Source organism: Haliotis rufescens, unplaced genomic scaffold, assembly GCF_023055435.1.
Source record: "Haliotis rufescens isolate VD_foot unplaced genomic scaffold, xgHalRufe1.0.p SCAF_24, whole genome shotgun sequence".
Classification (NCBI taxonomy): Eukaryota; Metazoa; Mollusca; class Gastropoda; order Lepetellida; family Haliotidae; genus Haliotis; species Haliotis rufescens.
In genome coordinates this window covers 8518673-8537238 of record NW_025963935.1, presented here as the reverse complement: position 1 = coordinate 8537238, position 18566 = coordinate 8518673, and the positions used below count along the sequence as shown (strand labels likewise).

General features: G+C 40.0%; 2 protein-coding genes across 2 annotated transcripts in view; both read left to right on the top strand.

Annotated features, from left to right (window-relative positions):
• The first annotated feature begins 669 nt into the window (after window positions 1-669).
• Window positions 670-18566, top strand: part of LOC125383584 (ankyrin repeat domain-containing protein 1-like) — a 153365-nt gene continuing 135468 nt past the window's right edge. The window contains exons 1-2 of the mRNA XM_048402145.1: window positions 670-1222; window positions 5922-5994. Coding sequence (XP_048258102.1) covers window positions 731-1222; window positions 5922-5994 — 565 coding nt within the window. The 5' untranslated portion in view covers window positions 670-730. The remainder of the gene's footprint in view (window positions 1223-5921; window positions 5995-18566) is intronic.
• Window positions 11860-15579, top strand: LOC124126744 (fibronectin type 3 and ankyrin repeat domains protein 1-like). Its single transcript, XM_048402147.1, has 4 exons — window positions 11860-13336; window positions 13690-13767; window positions 14243-14308; window positions 14848-15579. The coding sequence occupies exons 1-4, from the start codon at window positions 13015-13017 to the stop codon at window positions 15444-15446; spliced, it is 1065 nt and encodes a 354-aa protein (XP_048258104.1). The 5' UTR covers window positions 11860-13014; the 3' UTR covers window positions 15447-15579.

Below are 18566 nucleotides of genomic sequence, written 5' to 3'. Positions count from 1 at the left end.
GTCCCGGCAATAGTCCTCAAACATTCCACCAGAAGAGCTCCACTGCGCAGACGTGTCACATTTTAACCTCCCCACAATGGCCATGAGCAGATCTGGATATACTGAAAGGGTTCAAATTTGATTGGTTCATGATATGTAGCTTCGATCACAAGGAATCAACATGAGTATTAGCCTTATCAGACGAACTTTTTTCCCAATGTCTTCGTCTAGAAACAGAATGATTGTTAGCCATGGTGAGAGAGGGAGGGGGTTTTGGAGGGGTGGGGGATTGGAGGGGGAAGGTATATGTGAGACTTCATGTGTCATAGAGACCTGGGTGTCTGCTACGGGTGGATCAAAAGTATATGTTGTACATTGGACATATAGACCCCGGTTTTGGGGATGGGTAATAAGTAAGTTCCGCAGCGTGAGACAAACAGAAGTAATTTACGCACATTATTAATGTTAAGGGTTTGGATTGAGATTAGTTAATGTAAACAAGAAATCTTATATTTTTCAAGTTACTTCAACACGAGACTCTTGTGGCAACATACTTTGTATGAAACACGATACTCTGCTGAAGTTGCCCGCCTTATTTGCTGCTGTGGTACCACATGTATGCAAAGGAATTTTCTGTCAGAGCAATCCCGAGTTGGCTTTTTGTCAAACCCGTGAGTCAGACTAAGTTCGATGTTTATCCAGCACCAAGACAGTCTTCACATAACTGCGGTGAGCTGTACAACATCCCAACATGATGGAACTGACAAGGGTTGTATTTATCATTCTTGTGTCGTTGTGTGGTGTCAGAGACGTACATGCTGATACCAATTTGGCAGCCTTCTCTAGAAAATTAAATCTGCTGGACAGAACGATCCAGGCGTGGAAAGGCACAGTTGTTGATTTGGGGATTGAAATGAGTAACAACTTTGACTTGCTGGAGTTATCACTGAAAGAAGAACTGACTAACAAGTTCATCCCTGCCTTGATAAAGCCTCTCGTGAAGCAAGCGATTACTGGCATCCTGAAAGAAGAATACGTTTGCAATATTATCAGCGGACGTGTTCTTGATGTTGTTAACAGCCTGAAAACCAGAGTACATACAACAAAGACACAACTTCGCTCAGTTAAACGAAAGTTCAGACTAGTTAAACGCGAAAGAGACTCTTACAAAGAGAGTCTTGGCAAATTACGAGGCGAGCTGACCAAAGAAATCCATAGGGACTTTCAGGGAATACAGCAAAGGGTAAGTGCAGACACTCACACACTTCACACATTCACCCATATCAGACCATAAAGCCTGGTATTTTTTATCAGAACCAGTCTATTTAATAAGCAAGGTGCTCTATGCATATTCATGAGCCTGTGTGTATTTGTTATCTATCACCTGTTGTTGTCATTGTTAATCTGCTGCTTATCACACCATGTCATGCATATATATATATAGATATATATATATATATATATATATATATATATATATATATATATATATATATATATATATATATATATATATATATATCTCATTGCTCGGTTGTTGTCACTCCAGCTTGATAACGGTGTTAGAATCTACATTGAAACGTCGCTATATACAATAATCCAGAAGTTGTTATCCATAAATGTGTACGTTTACCATCTCGAATGATAAATAATTCCATATAAGGTAGTGCGTATTACGATGGAGCCATGACTCACACCGACAAGAATGTTTTTAGTAGCAATGCATATGGTGTTGATGTAATGAAGCAAAGAAGTTGTCGACTGTTTGGGAAACGTGTTTGGAAAGCAGCAGCTTGCCTGGCTAAATTCCAAGTACTCTCAGGGTTGGGTGTCAGTTCACAAGCCCCCAGACATTCAACAGGCTATTTAGCCGAGCAATTACATGCCTTAAGATCATGCCGTTTTACCTTTCATTTGAAACCATGGAAAAATAGAGTTAGCCGTCTATATGGCATTAACACTGTAAATATACTCCCCCCCCAAAAAAAAAACGCACAGGTGAACTATAAATGTTAAATTTAGTTAATGTAAATTGAAACAATGAAATAATTGTTTCCCACCGCAAATCACCCATGTTTTAGGTCCCCAATCGTAACCAATCACCAAAACACCTCACCTGATGAAACATTAACCCTAACCTTTAACGTCAACATAGGGTTTACAGGGCATATCAATATATGGTTTACTGGACATGTCAACATAGGGTTTACACGGCATATCAATATAGGGTTTACTGGGCATGTCGACATAGGGTTTACTGGGCTTATCAAACTAGGGTTTACTGAGCATATCAACAAAGGATTTACTTGGCATGTCAACATAGGGTTTACTGGGCATGTCAACATGTGTTTGTTTTTTTGTTCATATCGATATTGGATTTACTGGGCATGTCGTCATAGGGTTTACTGGGCACGTAAACATAGGATTTACAGGGCATGTAAGCATAGGGTTTACAGGGCATGTCAACAAAGGGTTTACTTGGCATGTCAACATAGGGTTTACTGGGCATGTCAACATAGTATTTACTGGGCATGTCAACATAGGGTTTACTGGGCATGTCGACACAGGGTTTACTGGTTATCTCAACATAGGGTTGATTGGCATGTCAACATAGGGTCTACTGGGCATTTCAACATGGTATTTGCTGGGCATGTCGACATAGGGTTTACTGGGCATGTCGACGTAGCATTTGCTGGGCAAGTCGACATAGTATTTGCTGGGCATGCCAACATAGGGTTTACTGGGCATCTCAACATAGTATTTACTGGGCATGTCAACATAGGGTTTACTTGGCATGTCAACATGTGTTTGTTTTTTTGTTCATATCGATATTGGATTTACTGGGCATGTCGACATAGGGTTTACTGGGCACATAAACATAGGGTTTACTGGGCACATAAACATAGGATTTACAGGGCATGTAAGCATAGGGTTTACAGGGCATGTAAACATAGGGTTTACTCGGCATGTCAACATAGGGTTTACTGGGCATGTCAACATAGTATTTACTGGGCATGTCAACATAGGGTTTACTGGGCATGTCGATACAGGGTTTACTGGGCATGTCAACATAGGGTTTACTTGGCATGCCAACATAGGGTTTACTGTGCATTTCAACATGGTATTTACTTGGCATGTCAACACAGGGTTTACTGGGCATGTCAACATGTGTTTTTTGTTGTTGTTCATACCGATATTGGATTTACTGGGCATGTCAACACAGGGTTTACTGGGCATGTCAACATAGGGTTTACTGGACATCTCAACATAGGGTTTAATGGACATCTCAACATAGGTTTGATTGGCATGTCAACATAGGGTTTACTGGGCATGTCAACACAGGGTTTACTGGACATCTCAACATAGGGTTCACTGGACATCTCAACATAGGGTTCACTGGACATCTCAACATAGGGTTGATTGGCATGTCAACATAGGGTTTACTGGGCATGTCAACACAGGGTTTACTGGACATCTCAACATAGGGTTTACTGGACGTCTCAACATAGGGTTTACTGGACATCTCAACACAGGGTTTACTGGGCATCTCAACACAGGGTTTACTGGGCATGTCAACATAGGGTTTACTGGGCATGTCAACAAAGGGTTTACTGGACATCTCAACATAGGGTTGATTGGCATGTCAACATAGGGTTTACTGGGCATGTCAACATAGGGTTTACTGGACATCTCAACATAGCATTTACTGAACATCTCAACACAGGTTTTACTGGGCATCTCAACACAGGGTTTACTCGGCATGTCAACATAGGGTTTACTGGGCATGTCAACAAAGGGTTTACTGGACATCTCAACATAGGGTTGATTGGCATGTCAACATAGGGTTTACTGGGCATGTCAACGTAGGGTTTACTGGACATCTCAACATAGCATTTACTGGGCATGTCAACATAGGGTTTACTGGGCATGTCGACATAGGGTTTACTGAACATCTCAACATAGGGTTGATTGGCTTACAAACAATTTGTTCCCTGTCTGCGCCGGCCAAATCATTCAATAAAATAATCGAGAGTGTTTCAACATAACCACTGTTTAGTGTCGATGCCAGATTAGAACAATTAGTTAAACCAGAAATGTATACGCAAAAGTATAAGCCAGCACATAACAAAGAAATGTGCCATTCACAATTTCTACAGGAAACATTACTTGGCTTACAAATCTATAAAATACTGCCAAATAATTAGAATGACAATACACTATATGGTGGTAGTACACAATTCAATGGCAGTACAAAAATATCAAATTAATAGCAATGGTAATAGCAATAAAGTCAGAGATAATAATATTCACCAAGCAGCAACAATGGTCAAGCTTCCAAAAATGGCCCAGGCTGAATATCCAGAGTGAAAATAGTATCTTCACCCAGCCTCTGGACTTGATGTAATGTGAGATGAGAGATGCATGTTATTTCCCGCTTATAGACTCTAAATATCTTCTAGAAAAATCCATACCATTTCTTGTTAGTATATAGCTGTTCTGGAAGATTCCAGATTGTACTTGTACCCCAGAGAATCAACGTACAGTAACTTCCACATCACTGCTTACATTATCTAGTAATACATTCCTTACAACGGTTTATCACTAAAACACAATGTCATGAATTTCCACTGAATCCTTACATAAACAATGTAATCCATTACAACATTGCCATGTTACAAAACCAATTAGAGACCTGGCATCACCGTTAGCAATGGCTATTTTAACACTATATGAATTGAAAGCATGGATCTATAAGGTGAATAATCCTGTATATACACAAACTGTCAGATAAACAGTGATGTATATACTCAAACTATCAGTTTATACTCCTGTATATACTCAAGCTGTCAGGTAAATACTCCTGTATATACTCAACCTGTCACGTAAATAGTCCTGTATATACTCAAACTGTCAGGTAAATACTCCTGTATATGTTCAACCTGTCACGTAAATAGTCCTGTATATTAACAAACTGTCAGGTAAAGACTCCTGTATATACTCAACCTGTCACGTAAATAGTCCTGTATATACTCAAACTGTCAGATAAATAGTCCTGTATATTCACAAACTGTCAGGTAAAGACTCCTGTATATACTCAACCTGTCACGTAAATAGTCCTGAATATACTCAAAATCAGGTAAATACTCCTGTATATTCACAAACTGTCAGGTAAAAACTCCTGTATATACTCAAACTGTCAGGTAAATAGTCCTGTATATACTCAAAATCAGGTAAATACTCCTGTATATTCACAAACTGTCAGGTAAAAAATCCTGTATATACACAAACTGTCAGGTAAAGGCTCCTGTATATACTCAAAATCAGGTAAATACTCCTGTATATACACAAACTGTCAGGTAAAGACTCCGGTATATACTCAATCTGTCAGATAAATAGTCCTGTATATTCACAAACTGTCAGGTAAAGACTCCTGTATATACTCAATCTGTCAGGTAAATACTCCTGTATATTCAAAAACTGTCAGGAAAATACTCCTGTATATACTCAAACTGTCAGGAAAATACTCCTGTATATTCTAGTACTCAACCTAAAACTCAGGTTGCTTTTTTTTTTTTCATCTTTTAAAACTTCGAATTTTGCAAACGTTGTGACTAACTTCCGCTTGCCATGGTGACCACGCCCAATGACATAATGCACCGTTGTCCCAGTTTTGCGGGGGCGGTCGGGTAGCCTAGTGGTTTAAGCGTTCGCTCGTCACGCCGAAGACCCGGGTTCTATTCCTGACATGGGTACAATGTGTGAAGCCCATTTGTGATGTCCCCCGCCGTGATATTGCTGGAATATTGCAAAAAGCAGCGTAAAACCTCACTCACACCCAGGTTTGCTCATTTCGTTCTAATATTTGTGGTTTTAGCATGATTAGTTTATGAGTGTGTTGATCAAATGATCCACCAGACTAAATTTAAATTTCATCATTACAGATACAGGAACTCGAGGAACGTGATGCGCTGCGTGAGAAACACATCCAGGACTTGACGGAACATAAACAAAAAGGTTGGATTTCTATAACCTGTTGGGAACATTGAAAACTGTCTTTATCATGAGCATGTGATGATACCAGGTGTTTGCGAAAAGGGGAGTCAAATGCGGGAATTTCGTCGGACATCATTTTTGTCACTGACGCCTCAAATTTTGATATGTCCTCCCCATATTTACCATAAAGCTTTTGAAAGCTTCACTGAGGCCTTGAGTGTTGTAACCTTGATTAAACAACGACTGAGCAAGAGTCAGATGATGGTCTTTGAAATCTTGGCAAAAAGAGCGTGCTTTATTGTACCTCAAAAGTTGTGAAATATAAACACCAAAGGCTGGAATACAGACTTGATACACCAGCCCTGTGTTTCTAATGGCAGCGGGAAGCGTCATTAATGCGTCTAACACTGTACAGTAGACATGATACACCAGCCCTGTGTTTCTAATGGCAGCGAGAAGCGTCATTAATGCGTCTAACACTGTACAGTAGACATGATACACCAGCCCTGTGTTTCTAATGGCAGCGAGAAGCGTCATTAATGTGTCTAACACTGTACAGTAGACTTGATACACCAGCCCTGTGTTTCTAATGGCAGCGAGAAGCGTCATTAATGCGTCTAACACTGTACAGTAGACATGATACACCAGCCCTGTGTTTCTAATGGCAGCGAGAAGCGTCATTAATGTGTCTAACACTGTACAGTAGACATGATACACCAGCCCTGTGTTTCTAATATCAGCGAGAAGCGTCATTAATGCTTCTAACACTGTACAGTAGACATGATACACCAGCCCTGTGCTTCATTAACAACTCGTGATTGAAGCAAATGTATGAACAACTTTTAACGAGAGAACTTTTCTATCAGTCCCTTGTCATATGTTTCACGACACGTTAACGTTCCATTTAGCGAACACTTGGTGTCATCACTGATTTTCAGTGGTCATTCACATAATGTTTACTGTATTTTGCCCTCCATACAAACTGGAATCTGTTTCGGCGGATAATATAGATTGGTTATTCATTTGCATTGAAAATTTATATATTTGAAGCCACGAGTCTAGTTTCATCACTTGGTCTTTCCTCGTTCAGCTCGATCGTTCGTTCGTGTAAATGTTGAAAAACACAAAGTAAAAGCATGATCTATAGTATACTTTGACAGGTGGTTCCTTGGAATGACCGTTGTCCCGTGGAGAATCATGATATAGACACAATAGTTTTGTTTTCGTGCTAAATAGGCAAGGCCTAGTTGCATGGAATGTTGGCTGCCTTTTACATTTGGCGTTGATTTGGTTGGCCAGTAATATAGACATTTTGCTAAACGGTGACGTTTATCACCAAATATATGTCTACATCTTTAAAAGCGACCGAATATTGAAGCATAAATGAAAATATTATCAATTCATTATTAATCTGACCTTAGTGTGATGAAGGTGCCTGACATATATGTGAAAGGCATCTGTGTATGACACGCGAAGCTAGTGAGTGAGTTAGTATGGTTTCAGCACTATTCTAGCAATATCACGGCGGGACACGCGAAGTAACACGAATCTGTGACAAGACGTGGACGGAAATTGAACAGCATGACTACACATATTGAAACAATGCCATCTTTCTGAGTTCCTTTTTAAAACAGCTCGTCGTCCTGATTGAATTGCCAGAGGGTTTTCTAACGCCCTGTAGATATAGATAAGTATTCTGATAATTGGTATATAGCAGGTATAGCGACCGTTCCGTCAAGCATACTAACACCTGTATAGCTGGCTTACCCACGAAGAGACAAAGCGGAATATTACTGACTCTTTTAAGAAAGTCCAGTTGAGTAACATAAAGTCCCGTAAAAATAGTTATCTTATTTATACAAAGGGACAGACAGACAGACAGACAGACAAGAAAAAAATCTTTTTCATTTCGGACAGACGGACAGACAGACAGACAGACAGGGGCAAACAGACAAGAAATAATCATTTTCAAATTGATGAGTAGGCACGGTTAACCAAGTCGTTTTCGGCGGCGGAATTCGCCGTGCAGAGTTGCGTCCCCTAGGCGTGCCAGAACACTATAATCGTGGGTTCGAATCCCAGCACCATGCCACACCGTCGTATAACCGAAATATATTTTTAAAAGTGGCGCGAAATAATAGTCCTTCAGGATAACCTTTTTGACGATTCTTTATCGATAAATTAAAGATTATATTTCCCAGTAATGTTTGGATGATGTTTATATGCTTACTACATCAAACTTCATATAACCAACGACCCACAGATTTAGCTCTTTCTGTACGGACTTAAGTATGTATGTTGTGACTGAGTTAAATGCCTGGGCGCATTCATCTACAATCAAATTTCATGTTCAGTAAATATTTTGAAAATAAGCAATAAGAAATATAACAGCGACGAAAGGACACTTCATCACTATGTCAGAAATGTTTTACAAATTCAACATTCAAAATGGTGGCTACCGTCGCGATATCTTCGATGCTGTGTTTGCTTGTGATAAGGTTGAGTAACTGGTCAGTAGTTATCGGTAATTTTCCGATCAAAACACAAACATGAGTTCATGGTCTTATTTTTTTAACGAAATATGTTCCCATGGTAAAGTGAGAAGAGCAGGCTTGCAGTCAATAGATCGAGTCGTTACAGTCAATAGATCGAGTCGTTACAGTCAACAGATCGAGTCATTACAGTCAATAGATCGAGTCGTTACAGTCAATTGATCGAGTCATTACAGTCAATAGATCGAGTCGTTACAGTCAATAGATCGAGTCATTACAGTCAATAGATCGAGTCATTACAGTCAATTGATCGAGTCATTACAGTCAATAGATCGAGTAATTACAGTCAATAGATAGAATCGTTACAGTCAATAGATCGAGTCGTTACATTCAATAGATCGAATCGTTACAGTCAATAGATCGAGTCGAACCTTGGTCACTCCAGTTGCCCATTCGATGACGAGCCTGTCCTGTCCTGGTAATGGTGTATTCATTGATGGACTAAAGCTAAGTAAAGTTGATGTGAGTATAAAACCTTGCGTTTACACTCATAAAATGCTAGTATGAGTGTGTGCTGGCACATGAGTGTCTAGGAAGGTACTTAGGATCAACGGTCGTCGGACCCCCCTTTCCTCCAGGACTTAGCGAGGCTCTCTCTTTAACTGACCACAGGGAAACGTAGACGTGGTGATTGTGCACGTCACACCTTTCCAATTGTCTTTTTTTGTACAATAAAGGTTTTCACTCCAGTGGCCGTATTTTCGCCATTCTGATTCTGTTTTAGAATTAACATTTTTAACCGAATCACTAAGGTCATCAGATTTCTCTATTGCCGAAAAAAAGATTTCTGAACAGTAGCTGACGACGAAACGAGTCACGAGACAGCCACGAGATTTTCCCGCACTGGATTTGGCAAGGAGCGGTATGTTTGATAGTGAACGACGACGCAACATTTCACACACGGCACTGAAGCTATACGTAATTGCCAAATGCGTGGACGTATACGTGGCAATATGGCCACCAGTTGTATGTGAGCGACGGGGATAGCGGAATACAATGTGCGTGTTTACTGGTATGGTAAAAGCCGATGGCGCTGTTGAGAATGTTTCTTTTTAATATCTCACACGTATATCTGGAAAAAAATAGGTAATGGAACTTGCATCTACGCATACCCCAAAACGTTAAAAGATGGTACTTGTTGTTACCTTGCCTGTTGTTAAATTATCTTAAAACGTCATTTAATCACACTTTTGAGTTTTAGTCAAGAAATAAAGTTTGCGCTTGTGTAATAAAGTATATTGTTGCCCTGAACTATTATAGCTAAAGCACGAGGAAGCTTGCGTTGCTTTGACATTATAACAGTTCAGAGCAAAACTATACTTTATTACACTACACATGCGGTCAGAGCAAACTTTATAACTTTTCTAAGATTGCGAATTTTAAAATACTCAATCTTTTTCTTGGAGATGGGTTTAAAATCGAATCTGTATCAACATGCGGTAAATGGAAAAACCTCGAACAGGCTAACTGACGGGCTCGTCCACTTGATTGCCTGAATACCCCTTAAGCTGAGAGACATATTTACGTTTAAAACATAATACAACATGACTAAAATGTTTAGTTTATTATAATAAGGTCCCATTTTCTTATCCGTTCAGTGTGTGTATATTTAAAAATAAACATGCAGCAAAACGAAGGATTTTGAAATTTATTTTTTTATATTAAATTACTTAAACTTATTCACGTGACTCTGAACATTCCACAAATGTATTGTGGGGCCGAGCTTACATGTAAACATAGCCGAAATTCCGTGTCGCTGGTTATTGCGAGTAGAGGTGTTTTCTGTTGTACAAGTTGCAGCAACTTAAGCCATGAAATAGTGTGTTTACCGAGGGGGTTGTGCTACATGTTACGGTACCCGACGGGGATCGACGGCCTGGGGTGAGATATGGCGTCGCCGTGAGACGACCATGGCCGAGGAAGAGAAACAATGGCCGGTTTGTTTGACTGCTGTAAATTGTTGAATGCCGTACGCTGAGCAACAGCTAGGTGCACATGTGATTTTGAAACTTTTCTAGGATTACTCAGTCCTTTGTCCTGATTGTTATTGTATGTTGTTTAACGCCAAACTCAGCAATATTCAAGCTATATGACGGCGGTCTGTAAATATTTGAAACTGGACCAGACAATCCAGTAATTAATATCATGTACATCGATCTACACAATTGGGATCGATGACATGCATCAACCAAGTAAATGAGCCTGACCACTCGGTCCCGTTGGTCTCTTCTTACGACAAGCATAGTCGCCTTTTACGGCAAGCAGGGGTTGCTCAAGACCCATTCTACCCCGGATCATCACGGGTTTATTGATTGTAAGGACTCGATTTATTGACTTCAAGCCTGCACTTCTTTTAAACTGGTCGAGCCCGATGTGCCTGTCCCTTATTCTACTCCAAATCTTCACGCGGACACAATGCTTTGTCGCAGGTTAAGTATAATCGGTGCCATTGATCTTTTAGCGAAGCATCTTAGAATAAAATATAGACATATTTTACGCACGATGATGAGGTACATTTCTTTAACCAATGAAGTAGGCTTAAGTTTTTACCTCAGCATGCAATCTGAAACGCTATAAGGTAAGACTGTAGTAAGACTTGTATCACTCCACACTGTATTATTTAACAGTGATCGGCACTAGCAGCCGAGCGCCAAACCAAACCATGCTCCTAATCAGACACGTCACAGTGAGATGTGTCACTCGTGTTAGGACGTAAACGGTGGGTAAGTTTTCAGTTTGTACTTCAGAATGTTTTTAGGAAATTAAATGAAACAGACATTGTAAATATTGTAAGATTGATGTACAATAGAATACATTTTGAAGGAATCAGGTGCTTCACACAATGTTTACACCCAGACGTTCGTTTAGCCTGTCACCAGGGATAAACAAACGTCTGGATGTACACATTCATACCTCGTTTCTACTGAAAAGCTATTTTAATATGTATATTGCAAAATATATCGTTGTAAGTTTCATCCCCTGAACTAATAACACTTATTTACAACTGAGACTGAAGACTAGATCGATATGAGATTTTTTCTAAATCTGTTCAGTCAAGTGTCGGCTATTTTTTTTCGCTCATATTTTTTAAAACGTTGTTCTACATCATAAAATGGCAGAAATCTACTGAAATACATCCCCACTACAAACCAGGGCCAAATGTATCAGCCTCATTATTTTTACACTCAGCTTTGTTCTTCTAATCCGGAATATCTTATGTGGAACAAGTGTATTTTTGCAGGGCACTAACATTGTTTTTTGAAGGATGGCAAGGAAATGTAGACTACATAAGGGCAAAATCTCATTATTTTATGACTAAGTTAGAACAGACGTTAAATGCGAAAAAAATTTGGCGCATGTCACACGGGCAATCGGCATTTCAATCTTATCACTAAATAGGACCAGGTGTATATTCCCTTCTTCACACAACCAAACACCGTACCAAACATCTTGTCGTACCGGCTACAGTTTCTGCCTCAGATAGTAAGCTGATTTGTGATGGGTGTACTGCCGCCATCGCTCGGAATGCTGAATTATGACAGTGCTGCAAAGAGTTTTCCTGACACTGAATTACCACTGTGTTGTACACGCGCTTAGTCAAGTATACCTGATGCTCTTTTACATTCATTGTATATCATCATGAAAATGTCATCACTGAAATAGTTATCTGTAGCATGTCGTATATCGACGTTTGTAATACTCTATAGCAAGAGACGAGGTAAAATGCAGCAGTTTCTGTAACTAGTAAAGAGTGTTTGTATGGGAGAGGGGGGGGACTAAAACATCGAGCAAAGTCACTTGGAACAACAAATAATTTACGATGGTTCGCAGCACTCTACATTTAGTAGCCTGTTATCATCAATTGACAAAGGCAGTATGCAGACAGAGAAGCCATCAAGACAGTTGTCGATTTGACGATATAAAAATTGTGTGAACTGTCCATTGTCCTCAGACGTTGAAATGGACGAGAAATATATGTTCCTCCAGAATTACACTGGTGGACGTCATATCCTGGTCAAAATATATATACCGATGTACATTGATTCTCAGTGACAACAAACACCTGAGAATAATTCAAATACACAGGAATAACATAGAAGGCAATGACAATTAGAAAACAGTGTTCAGCATTTCACCTGTATGTACTAGATCTATCCAGTTTTGTTATTCATAGTATTGATCATCAAATACAGTTCTAGATATCATGCAACAACGAAATAACGGACCAACTTGCGGGCGTCAATGCATTGTCATTACAAATCTTCCTACAATCAAGGAAGTCAGACTAAAATACTAATCATTCCATAATTGGGAATAAAGAGTAGGTAGCTGATGTAATACCCTCATCGAATGTTCCAATATAATAAATGCACATATTCTGTGTTTCAGTTTATTTGAGACCCGGTCTCTTCTGTGTACAGCAATATAAACTAACATGTTTAGTCCTAAGTCCTTATAATGGGAACATATAAAACCCTTAAAATAGCATATGTTTACGAGCCTAGTCATTATGATATCTGAACTATTGGGATGTTTGGCAAGGACTATAGGACGAGTGCCAATTTCTATCGCTGGTGTGGTATTGTTCATTTATGATGGATGTTGTATTACATTCAGTTCCTGCAACATTTCAAGCAAGGGAAAACCCGGGATCGATTCCCCCACATGGGTACAATGTGTGAAGACCATGTCTTGTGTTCCCCGCCCAGATATTGCTGGAATATTGCCAAGAGCGTGTAAAACCCAACTCACACAACCCAACCGAACAGCATATTTTGTGTTTCAGCAAGTCAACAATTGGCAGCAGCACCGTAAGTTTCAATCCAACAAGCGTGTACAGGCGCGGCTCAGATATACATCAATCTCAATGTGTGTGTTGTATATTTATCGTTTGAGTGATTTGTTAGTCGCTAGACTACCTTATAGTTATACCTCTACGAAGATAAATGGTTTTCAAATTGTATTCATCAGTCAAAAATTTAAATACATAAACTTTGTCGAAGATCTTGTATGTCTAATGCTTATGTGGTCTGTATTGTTTTCTGAACAGCATGTTCTGTGTTTCAGCCTCGAGCGACCCGAGTCGGACCGCAACGACACCAACTACTATTTGACCACTTTTTAAATGGTATTGTGCATTCATATAGCATATTTTGTGTTTCAGCCACCAGTGCCCCCAGTCGGAACAGGAGCCACAGAGAAAGGGCTGAACAGATAACAGTGACAAGGTCTGATCTACATGGTAGGTAGGAGAACCCAGCAGGTGGTAGATAGTGTCACTGTCCAACTGTACGAGATGAGGTCACATCAACATGTATCAAATATAAGCCAGAAAGTTCACTCCACAAACCTTCATGTGAACAGTCTCTACAATAACAAGCTGATAAATGTAATCTTTTATTATCCTATTAATTTGAAACAAGTCAACAATTTATTGACAGTGCCGCTATAAGGCTCAATCCAACAAGCGTGAACAGACGCGCGGCTCAGATGAACAGCAATCTCAGTGTTTGTGTTGTATATTAAGATAGTCGTTTGAGTGATTTGTTAGTTTCTAAACTACCTTATATGTTTACCTCTACTAAGATAAATTGAAAGATGAATTCTATTCATCAGTCAACATATCAAATGCATAAAATTTGTAGAATGGCCTTATTTTGTATGGATAATGCTTATGTGCTTTGTATAGTTTTCTGAACAGCATGTTCTGTTTTCAGCCTCGAGTGATTCGAGTCGGACTGAGAGGACACCAGTGACGACCACAAAAACACCTGCTACACAGGGTAGGTTGGAGAACCCAGCAGGCAGAAAGCTCACACTTTAATCCCTCCAACAATGAACAAGCTTGGGCATAGACCCGTGTTGGATCTGACTTCGTAGTTGTCAGTTGTGTAGATTGGTGCTCATGTTATCAATCACTGGACTGTCTGTATCAGACCCCGCCATCTTATTGCTGGACTACTGCTGAGTGCGGCATAAAACAAAAACAAACAGGCTGACATAAACCAATGTCATGTCTTAATATCCTCACATTTCCAAACAGCAACTGTACTGACAGTATTATCTTATAAAGCTCACTTCATCAACTCTCCAGCCATACACAGAATAATGTTACAACTACTGGATGTATCAGAAATATTTTAAACATTGAATACATAATCCTTGATTTCATGAACCAGCTGCCGCCCTTCCCCTTGATCGTTGTATTGTCAACCATGTTGGAAGTATTTGATGTCGTTTCCTGTCACCATTTTGAGACGTGAGCACAGTAGATGTATGACGATGATGTCTGAATGTGTACAGAGTTTACTTTGTGTTACAGCGACTCCATCACCAGCAGACTGCGACGTCCTCATGGACGCCAGCAGAAGGGGGAACCTGGAGGAGATGAAGCGGCTCCTGACTCTGAATGTCGACGTCAACTGTAGGGACAGTAATAGCAGGACACCGGTGATGTGGGCAGCAGGGTTTGGACACGGAGAAGTGGTGGAGCTCCTGGTGAGGAAAGGAGCCGATGTGTCACTGGTGGACGAGGGCGGTAGCAGCATTCTTCACTTCGCCTGTTATGCAGGAGACATGGAGATGGTTAAGTTTGTGCTGTCACTGAACGTCTTGGACATCGAAAGTAGAGGAGCGTTGAGCAGGACACCGGTGATGTATGCAGCAAGGTGGGGACACAGAGACGTGTTGGAGCTCCTGGTGAGTATAGGAGCCGATGTGTCACTGGTGGACGATGACGGTGACAACATCCTTCACCTCGTCGGTTGGGGAGGAGACATGGAGACGGCGAAGTTTGTGCTGTCACTGAACGTTGTGGACATCGACGCCAGGAACAACGACGGGCGGACAGCGGCGGACGTGGCGAGATCCGGGAGACGTCGGCAAATTGCGGATCTGCTGGAGTCCCGCGGGGCTCAGTGACGTCAGTGCCGTGTTTGTGTAGACGGTGAAGAAGACCTGGCAGTGACGTGGTGTGCCGTTCACGTCATCGTGTGTCTTTATTTACGTGAAACTGTTTGTTGTTTTGGGGGATGAATAAAACTTGTAAAAGCTTTTTCAGACATGTTCTCATTTGTTGTGTTCGGATCAGGTAAGAAAATTGTTAACTTGATTGTTAAGATGATGTGTGATTGGTATGTCAGCACCGCACCTCGCGATATGTCCATGCATGTCGTTATATATGTCTGTGTTAATTTAACGTCCTAAGTTTGTACTTAATCGTCAATCAGACAACAGACTGTTTGTTTACATCTTGCTACAATTTAACATTTGAAACCTCACGCTGCGCGTACGGTTCCAAATTTAATTGAGCGCGGTTTAATCTACAGGTAACCTAGCTCTACATGAAAAACACAGTTTGTTTATTCCCATTCTACCATGACTAAATAAACAAAACCAGTGTTTTGATGGGGTTATCGATCTGAATTACGGAATCACCGAACAAAATATGGCACTGTATATACTCAAGCAGTTTGTTTACACCGTAAAATACTTCACTCGAACATATGACAGGCATTGAATGCATATAAGCACGGCAACTTGGTAAGCTAGCATGAGGTGGGCGTCCCTAAAGAAAAACAAAGAAAGCTTTGCAAGGCGTTCGCTCTACATTTCGCGTCAGCATTATGACGTCATGTCGCTCAATGTGAAATGTGTGAAATGTAAACAAAGCAAAATACAGATTTTACACAGTGTAGCATTTTCTCCTATTTTGAGCTATCCTTTCGTCTATTTGTTGCTTACATTGGCTCAACATTTTCAGAATACACATGAGTAGACAATCGTAGGAAGAATTAGGGAATTAAAAAAAACACAAAGCAATGGTTTGGTGAACTGAACAAAAATTGTCTTCGTTTCCATCCTCTGTCACGCACATCGACAGCGAAATTTTGACGTCAGTTTTCGACATTTACTGCAGGCTATTTTAAGAAGTGAATGTATAACCTTATACATGAGCATATACATCCATTTCATATATATTTATGTTCTTCAGATATTTGGCAGAATTCGTTCTCCCACAGCTGCTATATAAAAAAGAAATCGTCGCACAGTACTTCTGTCGGTGTACGATAAAAAGCGGCGAAATTTGTTGTTTTTCAACGCAGAATAAATTCTTGGACAACACTTCTGGGCGGACGTTCTACCATTGGATCACGGTGGCTGTCCATGACGCAAAGTATACAATAACTCGTAATTGTTCAGAGGTTTCAAATGAAAATAACATATATCTTATATTACCGATTCTTTTGTGGTGGTAATGCTTTAATCTCTACATTTAACCCTTGTCCGTGTGCTCTTGTTTTATTCAGCAAACAGTTCAACATATCAGATAACACTGACACAGCCTAGCTTTAGCGGGATTCTCCGTGACTAATACTTAGTCGATGAATACATTTCTCTAAAATATTTTGGTTTTCAAAAGAACCTTTCCTCTTCTCTAGTTTTCATATGTGGAATCAAGGAAACTGGACTAGACAAGGTTTAGTTGATATAGACTTGCCTAGGCCTTTATTGAATATATATATATATATATATGATCCAATTGCAGAAGAGAGTGCTCAATACAAAGTAGAGCATAAATACAGATTTGAATACACTTTCCTTATATCATTTTGCAACTCTGAGTTTCCACCTGTCGCCATGGTAAACCCCCAAGCCGAGCAAAAAAGAAAAGGTCAAACTAAAAACCATCTTTCATTATGCCTGATGATCGTACGCAATACCATGGGTGCGTGAAACTCAGAGTTGCAAACTGATATTAGGAAAGTGTATTCAAATCCGTATATATATTTTGTCCGTTGGATTTTATTTTGAAGAAAAATATTTGTATCTACCACAAGTTTATTTCAAGGACTAAATTTATGTCTTCTGACACCGGTACTGCCCCCGATGTAGCTATTTATAGCTCAAATAAGAATATCACATTCTATCGCCTATTTATTACAGTCAATTTGACTGGAATTTACATTACTCCCAGACAGGATAGGGAAGTGCCAAGTTTCAAATGTTTCGATGTCAGAAATATCCCAGTGATATGACAGCGGTATCTACATTATTTCAATGACGTGTACTGATATCCAATACAATCGTTCTATTCTATGGGGAAATTAACTGGATCAGCGGTGACATGTGATAATAATTTGCCATCTATATCTTTCTTGGTTGGTCTATCAATATTTTACATTCAAGAGCACATTTTACATAATTCACTGAACCATGATGGCGGAATGTCTACATGTACATACCAACTGTATACATTTTGACAAACATTCCAAGACAACATCTAATTTAGCCATCATTTACATGTGGGCTTGTTCCGCTGTTGGCTGTGTTAGAGGTGAAACATTCATAACGAACAGCACAGGACACAGCTGCCCGTCTATAATATCATCTGACATGACCAATTATTTAAGTAAACAAGAGCCGAATAAGCGAGGGGTCCCTTATCCACCTTATTCGACTCATTGTAAAATCTTATATCTCACCCCACAGGGAACAGTGTCCCGCATATATAGTCTACACACATAAATCTCACAATAGTGAGAACAGTGTCCCGCATACATTCAGTCTACACACATAGTTCTCACAAAGGTGGAACATTATTCCACATACACACAGGCTACAAACATATATCTCACAAAGGTGGGAACATTGTCACGCATACATAGAGGCTACACACATAGATCGCACAAAGGTGAGAACAGTGTCCCGCACACATACAGGCTACACACATAAATCTCACAAAGGTGGGAACAGTGTCACGCATACATACAGGCTACACAGATATATCTCACAATGGTTGGAACAGTAGTCCCGCATACATACAGGCTACACATATATATCTCAGAAAGGTGGGAACAGTGTCCCGAAAACATACAGGCTACACACATACATCTCACAGAGGTGGGAACAGTGTCCCGCATACATACAGGCTACACACACATATATATCTGACAAAGGGTACAAACAAATATCTCACAAAGGTGGGAACATTATCCCGCATACATACAGGCTACACACATAAATCTCACAAAGGTGGCA

Bases quoted from the DNA above. Each gene is read 5' to 3' on its own strand.
- LOC124126744 (XM_048402147.1), top strand. From the start codon at position 13,015: ATGTTTACGAGCCTAGTCATTATGATATCTGAACTATTGGGATGTTTG. The intron at 13,768-14,242 runs GTAGGTAGGAGA...TTCTGTTTTCAG, and splicing joins GACAAGGTCTGATCTACATG to CCTCGAGTGATTCGAGTCGG. The intron at 14,309-14,847 runs GTAGGTTGGAGA...TTTGTGTTACAG, and splicing joins AAAAACACCTGCTACACAGG to CGACTCCATCACCAGCAGAC.